Raw genomic sequence first — 15380 nt, forward strand, 5'->3', positions numbered from 1 at the left:
GCTGTAGACAAGAGCACAGGCCCTGGGGTCAGACTGCCTGTGTCTAAGTCCTGTTCTGTTACCTATTAGCAATGGTCACAGAATTAGATCACTAAATATTTCTGTTCCTCCCTTTGTCACCTATATGGTAGAGGCAAGTGAAAGTGAAAGTCACTCAGTCATGTCCAACTCTTTGCAACCCCATGGACTACACAGTCCATGAATTCTCCAGGCCAGAACACTAGAGTGATAGCCTTTCCCTTCTCCAGGGGATCTTCCCAACACAGGGATCAAACCCAGGTCTCCCACATTGAGGGTGAATTCTTTACCAGCTGAGCCACCAGGGGAGCCTAAGAATACTGGGGTGGGTAGCCTATCCCTTTTCCAGCAGATCTTCCCAACTCAGGAATTGAACCTGGGTCTTCTGCATTGCAGATGGATTCTTTACCAACTAAGATACCAGGGCAGCTCAAGGAAGAGGAAGAGATGGCATCTACTCACGAGGCTATCGTGAGAATTAAATGATTTTACACATTTCCAGTACTTAGAACATTGCCTGGTTATGGGAAGTGAGTGCCCCCCAAGCTTTACATACTTGTAAAAGCTAAGCTTTTACATACTTGAATTTTTTTTTAACATAGTTAAAAGTTGCTTACCAATTTGGGATCGATTTCTTCATTAAGAACAGCTTCATTCTTTATGAGTGCCACTCGTTGTGCAAATCTGCAGGTAGATATAGACTCCTAAGAAAGTAAGATTATGTCCTTAAAGTGTTATTGCAAATAGAGAGAAAACAACTTCTGCTCACAGGAAAAATGCGTACAACGATGTTCATAAAACACAGTGAGGAAACAGGCTTCCAAATTAGGAAGCTTTGCCCTGAAAATTTATTTTTCATTAAAGTTTTGTTTGAGCTTAATAAAATGACCAATGCCCAAAGTGTGGAAGATCTGAGGTTCTAAGTGACAATTGGCGTGTGATTTTCTACTTTTCTGTCAAACCAGAACCACACAATACAAAGCAGAATCATAGCAGGTACCACCATCCATAAGCATCAAAGGGTACAAAATAAATATCCGTAACAGGCCCCAAAGAGAGGCTTTCCACAGTATCTCACAACGTACTTGGGACGGGGCCTTGTCTGGGGAGACACCTGGGTGCTTCCTATCTTCCTTTCTTAGAGAAAGTCTGAATCCCATCCATTAAACCAAAATGCTGGTGGCTCTAAAGCCACCTGGGACATTTGGCAGCCAGCCTCTACCGAGGCACCCTGGTGTTGGGCTCAGGGACACGTCTAGGCTCACATCTTGGTGATGTCTCCAGGGCATCTAAGCAACCAGGAGTAGAGTGGGTCAGAAGAAGCTGATGGGTGTCCTCTCTCAGGTCTCCGGCCACAGCAAATAACCCATAAGCAGGTCTTCCAAAACATGTACATGAAGTTTTCTGCAAACTATCCCATGCTGTGTGAACTCAGTTCTCCAAAGGGGGAATTTCAGAGCTGGTACATAACCCACGGCTCTGAACTCTGGCGGCATCTTTACCTCTGAAGGCACACTCCAGCCCAGCTGAAAAGACGGAGCCCCACCCAGGACAGTCAACTCCATCTCACAGACTAGCACAAGCACTCAGACTAAGATCTCTGGAAAGAAGAACCAACGTACGTCTACATTCCTTTTCTCTAAAGAGAGTGTGGCGATCATGGTCGTCATGCAGTTCCCTCCCAGGCTGTCTCTCAGGACGCTGGTCATCATGGAGTTCCGATACGGAATGTGTGAGCGGTGCTTTTCTGAGAGGGCGACGATAACCTGTGGGGAAGGAGAGAAACGGCAGCGTTAACTTAGCAGAAAACGCACAGCTGACAAACAGCTGACACAAAATGCAGTGACCCCCAAGCTGGGCTCAGGGTAATCTGAACAGTATTCAGTGCAAGCACGGCAAAGGGGCAATGAAGCAAACACAGCAAATCTGTCCAGGGTGAAGCGTGGAGTGGCTGGACAGATGACACAACTTGTACAGAATTGGATATGTTATTATTCTCTTTTTCAGTCACCGGGAAATTTATATTAAAAACTCAAGGGTAAATCATGCCGGATTTTAAAAATTCTACCAAAACTGGTCTGAATGCCTCTTCCTCAAGGTAAGAGAGACAGAACACTGAATCAGAACCACAAGAGGCAACAGACCCCAAATTCTGGCATCAGATTGTCCAGGTCCAGATTCCAGCCTTCCAAGGCATGTCATTCAACATTTTGGCTTCAATCTCCTCATCTGCCAAACATGGAAAACATGGCACTCACAGTACCTACCCTGTGAGTAGTTGGGATGATTAGAAGAGTTCAAATGTGCAAATTACTTTGAGTAGAACTAGCCCATAATAAATGCTGTATGCGTGTTTCCTTTCACTGTTAAGTGTTGGGCAAGAGGATCTTGACTGAGCTAGAACCTGCTCATCTCGCTCCTCAGGAGTGTCTCCGGCACTTAACAGGAAGGCAGTAGATGAATGTTCGGGAGATGGATGGAGGGATGGTGTGGGTTGTCCCCAAGGGAAGCCGCCAGGGTTTCAGGGGTTTCTGTGGAAGATGAATCCAGTGCCAGGATGCCCACTGCAAAGCGTCAGGAATAAACCACCCACAGATGTGACATGTGACTTCAGGGGAATCACCAGGTCCTGGCTCCTGAGAATTCTGCCAACACCTGCTAATGCTCTAGTCTTCCCTCTTCCCTGGTGTGTAATTCACATCACCAGAACATTCTCTATTGCTTTAGTTACAAAATAAGATGGGAGCATTTCTTTTAAAGGATGCTTTTAGCAAAATCATGTAATACCACTGGTCTTCCTTTAAACGAATGACCACAGGCTTTACTATTATTCAGAAATCCCGTGAGATTGTCTCAAAAAGCCTTTTTCCACTCTGAGAAATGGACCCTCACACCTTAGCCTTTTGTTTCAAACATCTACTCAGCTTCTCCTCCCTGCCTTTGATCTGAGCTGACGGCTACACACCCCTCTTCTAGGTGTAAGCAGACTATAGCCACCTCTAAACCCCCTCACACCCCACCCTTCCTGGTGTTACTGCCTGGCCCTTGCCCAAGTCCAGCCCTCTGTCCCCTCCCTGTTCTCTTCTCACCTATTTTGCTCCTAAAATTAACCCCTTTCTTTGCATTAATTTCTCTCTCTCTCTTACCCAGATCACACCTATCCTACAAGCCACAGCAGTACTAGACTAAGATGGATCTTGCCAAGGTCACCAGTGACCCCAGTGAATGAAAAGCACGGACCACTATCTTACTAGACCTCTGATTTGAGGAAGGCATCAACATGAGTATTCACTGCCTCTTTCAGGAAACACTTTATTCACGTGCTAATCAGACTATCACACTTTTCTGGGTTTTATTTTTCCTTAAAAACTAGTTATTGAATGTTTCTTTATCTTCTTTCCAAATGCTTCTTTATCTTCACCTCAATCTATTGAAGTGCTCCGAGGCTCAAGTCCTGGATCCTCATCTCTATTATCTATAGTCTCTCCCTGTGTAATCTCATCCAATCCCTTATTTTTAAACATTAGGTTGGCCAGAAAGTTCATTCAAGTTTGCAATGGAAAAACCTGAACGAACTTTTTGGCCAATTCAATATAACCATGTCCTGATGTCTCCCCAGCTTACAGCATTGGCCTCTGCCCCTTCCCTGAGCTACTATCCCTGTGGCAACTCTGTATCTCCACCTGGATGTCTGTTCCTGACTTCCTTGCTCCTTTATCCCCAGTCTCATTCTCTCTCAGATTTTACCCATCATTATTAGTGACCCCACCATCCACCTATGGCACAGTCCAAAACTCTAGGCATCATTCTTGAATTCCCCAATTCCAACATCCAATTTCTGTTAGGTTTACCTGCAAAATACACCCAGGATTGGACCACTTTTCCCACCTCTTTTGCAACTATTACAGTTCAGGCCACCACTGCCCCTCCCTTGGACAACTGCTCCAGGGTCTGAATCAGTCTCCTTGCCTCTCCTTGTGCCCTCCCGTGATCTCCTCTCTGCAGAGCAGTCAGAGGCATCTTTATAAAATGTAAGTTACATCTGGTCGCTGTCCTGCTTCCAGCCTCCCATGTACTTGGTATGATGGCCCAAGCCTAGTTCCTGTCTACCTATCCAACCTCATCTCCTATGATGCTTTCATGGACCACACTGGCTTTGCTGTTGCTGTACCAGGCCAAATGTCACAGCCTTTGAACTTGTTTCTTTTAACCCGGGATGCTCTTGCCCCAGACTTTCTTACATCTTCCTGCTTCTTACCAGTCAAGTCTTTGCTCAAGTTTTATTTCCTCGCCAGGGTTTCCCCTGAACCTTCTATCAAAAGTAACACTCCAATATCCAGGTTCTTAGTCTATGCTATTTTTCCTCAAGCAATTTTATTTGTTTATTATTTGGTCAAACAAGTAAATTTTATTCATTTAAAGTGTTTGTTATCTGCTTCCCTGCTAGACTTTCTGCTCCACAAGGCAGAAATAAAACACTTGGTTTCTCTTGTTCATGGCTCCATCCCCACTGGCAAGAGCAGTAGCAGCGAACAGTAACCAGTGTGGCAGAAACTAAGCTGTCTTCTTCAGCTTTCATGACAGCCCCCGATCTAGTCCTGCTTCCTACAAAATGTCATTTCCTAGTCTCTCATACAGCTCACAGTTTGCAGGAGACCTACCTCCATCAAGAAGACACCCCTGTGTGGGATTTGGAGGTGAGTAAATGGGAGTGGTCCCCTTCATGGATCACAGTCTTGTTGTGGCAAAGGGGCTTGCATAACTCAGTGAAGTTACGAGCCATGCTGTGCAGAGTCACCCAACACAGACAAGTCATAGTGAACAGTTCTGACAAAGTGTGGTCCACTAGAGGAGGGAGTGGCAAACCACTCCAGTATTCTTGTCACAAGAACCCTGTGAGTAGTATGAAAAGGCAAAAAGATGTGAAACTGGAAGATGAGTCTGCAGTCAGAAGATGTCCAACATGTGCCTGGGGAAGAGTGGAGGGCGATCACTAACAGCTCCAGAAGGAATGAAGCGGCTGGGCCAAAGCGGAAATGATGCTCAGTTGTGGATGTGTCTGGTGGTGACTGTAAAGTCCAATGCTGCAAAGAACAATCCTGCATAGGAATCTGGAATGTTAGGTCCATGATTCAAAGTAAACTGGACACGGTCAAGCAGGAGATGGCAAGATTGGATATCAATATCTTAGGAATCAGTGAACTAAAATGGATGGGAGTGGGTGAATTTAATTCAGATGACCATTATATTTACTATGGTGGGCAAGAATCCCTTAGAAGAAATGGAGTAGCCCTCATAATCAACAGGAAGATCCCAGTTCATTTTCAAAGCAAACCATGCAACATCACAGCAACCCAAGTCTATGCCCCAACCACTGATGCCCAAGAAGCTGGAGTTGACCGGTTCTATGAAGATCTATAAGACCTTCTAGAACTAATACCAAAAAAAAGATGTTCTTTTTATCATAGGGGATTGGAATGCAAAAATAGGAAGTTGAAAGATACCAGCATAACAGGCAAGTTTGGCCTTAGAATACAAAATAAGGCAGGGCAAGGGAAAACAGTTTTATCAAGAGAACATGCTGGTGATAGCAACCACACTTTTCCAGCAACCCAAGAGACAACTCTACACATGGACATCAACAGATGGTCAATACCGAAATCAGATTGATTGTGTTCTTTGAAGCTGAAGATGAAAAAGCTCTATACATCAGCAAAAACAAGACCTGGAGCTGATTGTGGCTCAGATCATCAACTCCTTTCTGCAAAATTCAAGTTTAATTTGAAGAAAGTAGGGAAAATCACTAGGCCAGGTGACAGATTCACGGGATTAGATCTGGTAGGGAGAGTGCTTGAAGAACTATGGACAGAGGTTTGTAACATAGTACAGGATGACTAAAACCACCCCCAAGAAAAAGAAATGCAAGAAGGCAAAGTGGTTGTCTGAGGAGGCTTTACAAATAGCTGAGAAAAGAAGAGAAGTGACAGGCAAGGGAGAAAAAAAGATATACCCATCACGATATAGAGTTTTAGAGAACAGCAACGAAAGATAATAAGAGAGATTTGGAAAACTCAGCAATGGCCACAGGACCAGAAAAGGTCAGTTTTCATTCCAGGCCCAAAGAAGGGCAATGCCAAAGAATGTTCAAACTACCATACACTTGTGCTTATTTCTCATGCTAGTAAGGGTATGCTCCAAAATCATTCAAGCTAGCTTTCTGCAGTTTGTGAACCAAGAACTTCCAGATGTACAAACTGGGTTTAGAAAGTGCAGAGGAACCAGAGATTAAGTTGCCAACATCCATTGGATCATAGAGAAAGCAAAGGAATTCTAGAAAAACATCTGCTTCATTCACTATGCAAAAGCTTAGTGAATCCACTGTATGGATCACAACGAACTGTGTAAAATTCTTAAAGAACTGGGAATACCAGACCACCTTACCTGTCTCCTCAGAAATCTGTGCGTGGGTCCAGAAGCAACAGCTAGAACCTTACATGGGATAATGGACTGGTTCAAAACTGGAAAAGGAGTATGACAAAGTTGTATATTGTCACCCTGCTTATTTAACTTGTATGCAGAGTACATCATGCAAAATGCCAGGCTTGATGAATCACAAGCTGGAATCAAGATTGCAAAGAGAAATATCAACCTAAGATATGCAAATAATACCCCTCTAATGGCAGAAAGTGAAGAGGAACTAAAGAGTTTCTTGATGAGAGTGAAAGAGGAGAGTGAAAAACCTGATTTAAAATTCAACATTTAGAAAACGAAGATCATGGCATCTGGTCCCATCACTTCAAGGCAAATAGAAGGGGAAAAAGTGGAAGCAGTGACAGATTTTATTTTCTTGGGCTCCAAAATCACTGCAGATTGTGACTGCAGCCATGGCATTAAGGTTGCTTGCTCCTTGGAAGGAAAGTTATGACAAGCCTATACAGCATATTAAAAAGAAGAGATCATTTTGCTGACAAAGATCCATAGTCAAAGCTATGGTTTTCCCAGTGGTCATCTATGGATGTGTTGGACCACAAAGAAGTCTGAGTGCTGAAGAATTGATGCTTTTGAACTGTGGTGCTGGAGAAGACTCTTGAGAGTCCCTTGAAATGCAAGGAGATCAAACCAGTCAATCCTAAAGGAAATCAACTCCGAATATTTATTGGAAGGACTGTTACTAAAGCTCCAGTTCCAATACTTTGGCCACTTGATGCAAAAGAGCTGATTCATTGGAAAAGACCGAGGGATGCTGGGAAAGATTGAAGGCAAAAGGAGAAGGGAATGGCAGAGGATGAGATGGTTGGATGGCATCACTGACTCAACGGACATGAATATGAGCTAACTCTGGGAGATACTGGAGGACAGAGGAGCCTGCTGTGCTGCAGTCCATGGGCTCACAAAGAGTCAGACATGACTTAGTGACAGAAAAACAACAACAGATGAGATTGGAGGCCATAACTAGGAAGACCGTTTTGCAGGAGATTAGTGTGGCAGCAGCATCTGGTTCTTTCGAGGCAGCTACAGAGAAGTTTCTGAAAACTAGGACCTAATGTCCTACATGTGCAGTGGGGATGACAGCAGTGTTTAATCTCAGTTGCTCTGCTCCTAGCTGGGTCATACCCCAGCCTAGTTTTCTCATTTTTCTCGAGATTCTTTATGTTCAATAAACTCTCTGCCACTTAAATTAGCTAGCGTTCATTTCCCAGTTTGCAACTAAGAAATCTGAGTAATACAGCATAATCTCAACACTTTTCTGTTAAATGAATATGAAGAACGAATGAGTGGCTTAATTAGTTGTATCTAGGAAGGCACTGTGAGGGTCATCAGTAGCAGGTGTGGGAAAACTAAGTTTCAGTGTAATTGGAAGGAAAGTAAGGAATATGGTGGACTACAGTCTGACAGGCCAGGTGGTAGCATGGGGTGCTGAGTAGAGCTCTGGATCCTAAGAACCAGGGGACAAATATCTGAAACAGGCAAGGATGGCCCAAATACCAAATGCAAGACCAAACAGGTACTGGTCTGACAGATATGCAGAGAGGGCAGCATTACTGTTTATGAATCATCAATTAAATATCTAACAGTTTTCTAAGTACTTAGAGAACATAAAAAAGAAACAGTTATGTAACAAATTCAAGAAATACTTTAAAAATGGTCCACATTAAGGCAAATCTTATAAAAAAAAAAATGAAACCTTTAAAAAAATAAAGAGCTTAGATGTCCATGGAAGATTATCCCCCGAGAAAATGGACAGAATTACAACTAGCACGGCACCATCAGCTTTCTCTCCTGAATGCAGCAAATTCAGTGGAAATCAAGTGGAAAGCGACACTCTGAAAAAGCCCCACTCATGTTGGCCAACTGGCAGGGGTGACCCAGATTCTGATTTCTGTGGAAGTGCGGAGCAAACACTCCCTGTTTCCAGTGGTTTCTCATTGATGTTTGGCCTGACAGAGACCCCGGGTCACCCGAGGAGTGCTTGGTGAGGCTTCTGGTTGGAACAAGTATGCACGGCTCCTTCCTTTTCCTCCAAGGGCTCGATTTCTAGGGCCAAGATGAACCCTGTTATTGTGGCTTAAAATGTTTTCAGGGAGACTTTTTGGAAAAAGTACTACATACACAAGGAAAACTCCAAAACCAACAGTACTCGGGCACTCAGAAATTTACTTACTTCTGAGCATAATAAGGTACATTCAACTCAGAACGGCTGTGCCCTGCGAGCAGGTGTAAGGTCTTGCAGTAATGTCCAGGGAGCAGTTACAATCACATGGAATTTCTACACCCGGTGTGGGTTAAATCATGTAAGAATGGTTACCAAACGGTCTTTTCCTAGTCTATCTCCATCTTACATATTGAAACTGAGACAGAAAGTATGTAATTAGTTACCAACCTCTACATGAGTTTCTGTGATAGCGTTTATCTTACTGCACTGTAAGCACTTGTTTATATGCTTGGCTCTTTCACTGAATGACATGGTAGCACAGACTACTTCTCAGTCATAAGTCGATCCCCATTGCCTAACGTAACTTGTAACACTCAGTGGACACTCAATCACAATTTTCTGAATGAAGGAAGGAAGCCGATTAAATTGTGTTATACTTCCAGTCTCACAGCCTCATAATTAAGTCCTTCATACGGAAAATTTCCTTATAAAAGTCCTTGAATTCTGTTATTTCATCAACAGTACCTGCTCATTCTTTTTATTATTCTCATTCCCAGGTATTCTTTGGTAGCCTCTCCCTTGTCTGTCTGTGTAAAATTCCAATATCTGTCTACTGTCCTCTTCCATTCTCTATGGCAGCAGCTTCTAGGTTTACTCAACCCCACATACCCATGTGCGTACCCTGCATTTTTCCATATTTATGCCCTTCTTTCCTCGCATGCTGATCTGTTCCTTCTCTCCCTCTCTCCATTATTTTATGCCATGACCTCCATGAAGACACTTATACATCAGTGTAAAGATCTAATGGCTGCAGCGATGCAGCCAGTGTCTATGAAACAGAGAAGTTACATTTCGGGAGCCAAAAGTCAACGACATGTGAATGTTACCAGGACCCTGGGTGAGTCAATCCCCCGGTGGGAGCTAAGGGCCAACAGGCTCCTGGTTCTCACTGTCCAACATGCCCTGACCCCACCTCCTGGCTGGGCTCGCTCCAACTCATTCCTCAGATCTCTGCTTTGCATCAGCCCCAAGAGAACTTTCATTAACTCTCCCCTCTCAGTCTAAGTCCAGTCCCCCATGACAAGCTCTTCTTGCCCCTTGGACTTGCTCTTCAGTCTCCCATCAGGATTATAGCCAGCTTTACTCTTATATAAGTATCCTTATTTAGATTACTTATTCAAAGTGTGTCCCCCTCCACTGGACCGTGAGGCCTTCAGGGCAAGGACCTTTTCCAATTTTGTCCAGCGCTGTGCTCCAGGACCTAGCATAGTCCTCAGCACATTATTGCTCCATTTAAATATCTGTTAAATAAACTAGCTACACAGAAAATCAAATGCCACCATGATTACTTACATGAGGCTAACGGTACAAGAATTTTGACGTGAAGAAAGGTAGGGAGAGGAAGAGTTTTAATAACAAGTAACAGCTTGCGAAGGTTGTATAGAATGAAGAAAAAAGAAAGGATTAGGAGCAGAATGCTTTTCTTGAGTGATTATAATTGGTGAAAATTTTGGTTCAACTAGCAAATATAAATACAATTTCACATGAATGGACAGATCTAATGGGAGTTAAAGGACAATGCTAACATCTGAAACAAGTAGTTATATTTTGAAAAAAGCACTTTGAATATAGTTCATTATGTTTTCATATCAATGTTATATAAACATCCTGTAAAGTAAAAGATCTGTTAAGTAAAATTAGAATGTAATATTTGAGTAAGAAGGAGTTCAGGAATGCTGACTATTGTCAGAAACACTATCTGAACAACATGCAGGCCTTAATCTCTGGGCACTGCATTACTGGGATTCATCTAGTCAGAGCCTAATTGTGTGTGCCTTGTTCACAGAGAGTTCCCTTAGGTTTTTCTCAAACTGCTTTCTCAGCCAACTTGGCCATTAGAAAGCATTTAACATCAGGACAACATCATTCTCAAAAGGGTTCATTAGACAGCTTTAAAAAAAGTATTTTTTTCTCAAATCTTTCAGTCTCCAACATTCATCAACAAATCATTCTGCCTCGCCAGTGTTCTCTGTATTTCTCCACTCTAGCTTTTGATCGTGTTTCTCTTTTTTTATTCTTGGAATTAGTTGCCATCTTTAACATTCAACTCACAGCGTTCATACTCACAGAGCTGAAAGGAACTTAAGAAATTTAATTCAATTCGCTCCTTTCAGAGAGAATTTTTTTTTTTCTGGAAGATTTATTCAGCAAAATTCAGATGAGCTTTCTTTGCCCTTGGAATAAAACTCAGAAATTAAAAACTGAGCATGCACTGGGATGGACTGTAGTAAACCTGGAGTGGGGACAGGGAGGGAAGCTAGATAAACAGAACCATTGCGGGGTCAGAATCACCACCAGATGAAGTCACCACAAGTGGAAAAGATACTAGTCGTCTCCACATTATGGCCTCACAGCTGATCTACCAACCCGAAACAAATAGGCCATGGAGGGTGTTTCTTATATTCATACCCAATACTAATTTTACAATAAAAATAATAAGCAAAAAAAAAAAAAGCATAGGCTTTGGAGTCAAGCAATTCGAGGTTCAAATCCTTATCTCACCACTAGCTATATGATCTTTGGAAGGCCTAGGGAGGACATGAGTTATAAAAACTGTAAGACGGGGGTAATAACTAATATGTCCAGTGCACAACTGTTCTGAGGTTTAAATGAAATGGTTTATACAGAATTATAGTAGCTACCCCAGTGTTGATAGCAGCATTATTCACAAGAGCCAAAAGGATGAAAGAAGTCATGTTCATCAACAAAATATGATATATCTATATCTACATTCCCCCTTCATGGATCATGGCCTTGTTGTGATGAAGGGGCTTGTGCAACTCAATGAAGCTATGAGCCATGCCATGCAGGGTCACCCAAGACAGACAAGTCATAGTGGAGAGTTCTACAAAATGTGGTCCACAGGAAGGAATGGAAACGCACTCCAGTATTCTTGCTTCAAAAATACCATGAACTGTATGAAAAGGCAAAAAGATATGACACCAGAAGATGAGCCCCAGGTCTGTAGGTGTCCAATATGATACTGGGGAAGAACAGAGAAATAGCTCCAGGAAGAATGAAACAGCTGGGGCAAAGTAGAAATGGTGCTCTGTCAGTTTTTATGCAGAGTACATTATGGGAAATGCCGGGCTAGATGAATCACAAGATGGAATCAAGATTCCTGGGAGAAATATCAACAACCTCAGATATGCAAATGATACCACTCTAATGGCAGAAAGTGGAGAGGAAGTAAAGAGTCTCTTGATGAGCATAAAAGAAGAGAGTAAAAAAGCTGGCTTAAAACTCAACTTAGTTCAAAAAACTAAGACCATGATATCTATTTGCCATGAAATGGTTCCACAGTGACTGCAGTCATGAAATTAAAAGATGCTTGCTCCTTGGAAGGAAAGCTATGACAAACCTAGACAGCATATTAAAAAGCAGAGACATTACTTTGCCAACAAAAGTTTGTATAGTCAAAGCTATGGTTTTTCCACTAGTCATGTATGGATGTGAGAGTTGGACCACAAAGAAGGCTGAGTGCCAAAGAAGTGGTGTTGGAGAAGACTCTTGAGAGTCCCTTGGACTGCAAGGAGATCAAAGCAGTCAATCTTAAAGGAAATCAACCGTGAATATTCATTGGAAGGACTGATGCTGAAGATGAAGTTCCAATACTTTGGCTGCCTGATGGGAAGAGCTGACTCATTGAAAAGGACCCTGATGCTGGGAAAGATTGAGGGCAGGAAGGGGGCGACAGAAGATGAGATGATTAGATAGCATCACTGACTCAATGAACATGAGTTTGAGCAAACTCTGGGAGATACTGAAGGATAGGGAAGCCTGGCATGCTACAGTCTATGGGGTTGCAGAGTCAGACATGACTTAGAGACTGAACAACAATAATATATACACTTACACACTTTCAATGCAGAGGACTCAGATCAATCCCTGGTTGGGGAATTAAATCCCACATGCCATGGAGCCTGGGTGCCTCAACTACTGAAGCCAGAGTGCTCTGGAGCCTGTGCTGCAACTACCGAGCCTCTGGGCCACAACTAGTGAGTCCACGCACTTCAACGAAAGAGTCCACGTGACACAGTGAAGATCCCACATGCCATAACTAAGACCCAATGCATCCAAATAAGTAAATAAGCACTTTAAAAAAGGAAAGACAGTCCAATATATGCAAACACATGGATGGGTCTTGCAATTATGCTAAGTGAAAGAAGTCAGACACAAAAGGACAAACATTGTATAATTCTACTCACAGGAGTGTATCAGTTCAGTTCAGTCACTCAGTCGTGTCCGACTCTCCGCGACCCCATGAATTAGAGCACGCCAGGCCTCCCTGTCCATCACCAACTCCCAGAGTACACTCAAACTCATGTCCACAGAGTCGGTGATGCCATCCAGCCATCTCATTCTCCGTCATCCCCTTCTCCTCCCGCCCCCAACCTTTCCCAGCATCAGAGTCTTTTCCAGTGAGTCAACTCGTCGCATGAGGTGGCCAAAGTATTGCAGTTTCAGCTTTAGCATCAGTCCCTCCAATGAACATCCAGGATTGATCTCCTCTAGAATGGACTGGTTGGATCTCCTTGCAGTATAAGGGACTCTCAAGAGTCTTCTCCAACACCACAGTTCAAAAGCATCGATTCTTCGGCGATCAGGAGTGTATAGAATAGGCAAATTCATAGCAGCAAAAAGTAGAATAGGCACGATGGGGGCTGGGAGTATAAAGAGATGGGAGTTGCTGTTTAATGGGTACAGAGTTTCTGTTTGGGATTATGAGACTTCTGGAAAAGGATGGTGGTGATGATTGTACAACATTTTGAATGTACTTGATGCCGCTGAATTGTGTACACTTAAAAAGTTAATAAAGTTAAATGTTACATTATATATATTTTGCCACAATATAATTTTACATCATATATGTTTTGTTTTGAGACACAAAACAGGGCAAAAATGCTAGTAGAATGCCCGATGCTATGTGCATGGTCAAAAGGAGGGAGGTTCTAGAGGGAGGGGACATATGTATACCTACGGTTGACTCATGGTCATGGCAGAAACCAACACAATATTGTAAAGCAATTATCCTCCAATTAAAAATGAACAAAATTGATTAACATGGGAGGTACAGGTCATCCTACCCCACTCGTTTACCTGTTCTAAGTAATGCAGTGACAAGTTGATATACTTGGCCTCTGTCAGAAGCTGGCCTCCGACTCCAGTTTTGGCAACCCGCTCTGAACCAGCCAGGTCCACCAAATGCAGCTTGGCATGTCTCACGGTTGCAGATCCTGGTTCCTTGCTTGACAGGTGAATGGTGAAAATGCAGTGAGAACGGGTGGAAGCTTGGTTCATAGGAGTCTATAATAAATAAGTTGTAAAACAGACGTGAACAATGAGAATTTTGGAAGACTATCAGCAGATTTAAATTTATACTTCCACTGATAAGACATTTCCCGTGAAGTGAATACTTTCAAATGGAGTAAAGATGCTTGCAGTGAAGATCCTTAATATGAATTACTTTCAGTGTGTTACCTCCTGAATGACTGATAACAGATATGGGTGGGTTCATTCAGAAAGTGAGAGTTTGAATGAGGCAAAGCTTGGGTCTTCTTAAACAATACAATAAGTTTAACCCCATTACATGACCACAGTCCATACCTTAACTTTGGCTGCTGCTGCTGCTGCTAAGTCGTTTCAGTCGTGTCCGACTCTGTGCGACCCCATAGATGGCAGCCCACCAGGCTTCCCCGTCCCTGGGATTCTCCAGGCAAGAATACTGGAGTGGGTTGCCATTTCAATTTCCTGGGTGCACTGGGAATGGGTGCATTGAGAGAGTTCATCACACAGTCGTAAACACAATCCACAGGCAAGGATACCTAACATCACTGCTATTACCCAACACTGAACTAGGGCTCCCAGTCAAAACAATAGACAAGAAAAAAATATGAGGCTCAGTAACAGGAAAAGAAGAAATTAAAGTGTCTTATACACAGAAAATACTGTGGTTTACATAGAGAATGCAAGAACATCTACAAATAAACTGTTAAGGACTAAAAAGATGAGCACGGTTGTTGGATGAAAGATAAATATGAGAACTCAGTAAAGTTCTAATAATCCAGCAACAATTAATCAGGAAAGATATTATTCATAATAGAAACAAAGATGATGCGATAATAAGAGATTAATCTTATAAAAGATATGCAATTTACAAGGAAAATGATAAAATAATATTAAAGAATACAAAATGGAAACCTGAAAAATTGAGGTGCCAGATATTAATATACCATTTCATGGATGAGAAAACCCAAAATTAATCTCTGTTTTAATCTCTCTCTATTAAGCAATATATTCAATGCAGTTGAAATACAAATGCTGTTGGTTTTGCTTACAGGGCAAAACAAATTAATTCTAAAAATGAGACGGGAGAGCAAATATTGAAAATAATCAAAACCAATTCTGTGAAAGAATAATAAGGAAAAGGGTCTTGTCTTGCTATATATCCAAGGATAATCATAACACTAGAGTAATTAAAACAGTGTGGTACTGCTGCAGGAGCAGATAACTAGGTCAGTGAAACATGCTATGCTCATTTAAGGAACTCTGCATAAGGCATGGGTGACATCATAGCACAGAGGAGGAAGGATGGACATATTAACAAATGGTGTTGGAATAATGGGCTATCCATCTTGAAAACATAAAT

At 42.4% G+C, this 15380-nt stretch overlaps 1 protein-coding gene across 2 annotated transcripts in view; it reads right to left on the reverse strand.

Moving 5' to 3' along the window:
* KIF6 (kinesin family member 6) overlaps positions 1-15380 on the reverse strand; it is a 421191-nt gene that overhangs the window by 248659 nt on the left and 157152 nt on the right. For both annotated transcript variants that reach the window (XM_088831062.1, XM_055406438.2), the window contains exons 7-9: positions 13832-14038; positions 1641-1784; positions 636-722 (exon numbers count right to left, since the gene is read on the reverse strand). In XM_088831062.1, the coding sequence (XP_088687188.1) occupies positions 636-722; positions 1641-1784; positions 13832-14038 (438 nt within the window). The remainder of the gene's footprint in view (positions 1-635; positions 723-1640; positions 1785-13831; positions 14039-15380) is intronic.

Source organism: Moschus berezovskii, chromosome 23 (genome assembly GCF_049115385.1).
Source record: "Moschus berezovskii isolate FMDL1 chromosome 23, NW_MosBer_1.0, whole genome shotgun sequence".
Taxonomy (NCBI): Eukaryota; Metazoa; Chordata; class Mammalia; order Artiodactyla; family Moschidae; genus Moschus; species Moschus berezovskii.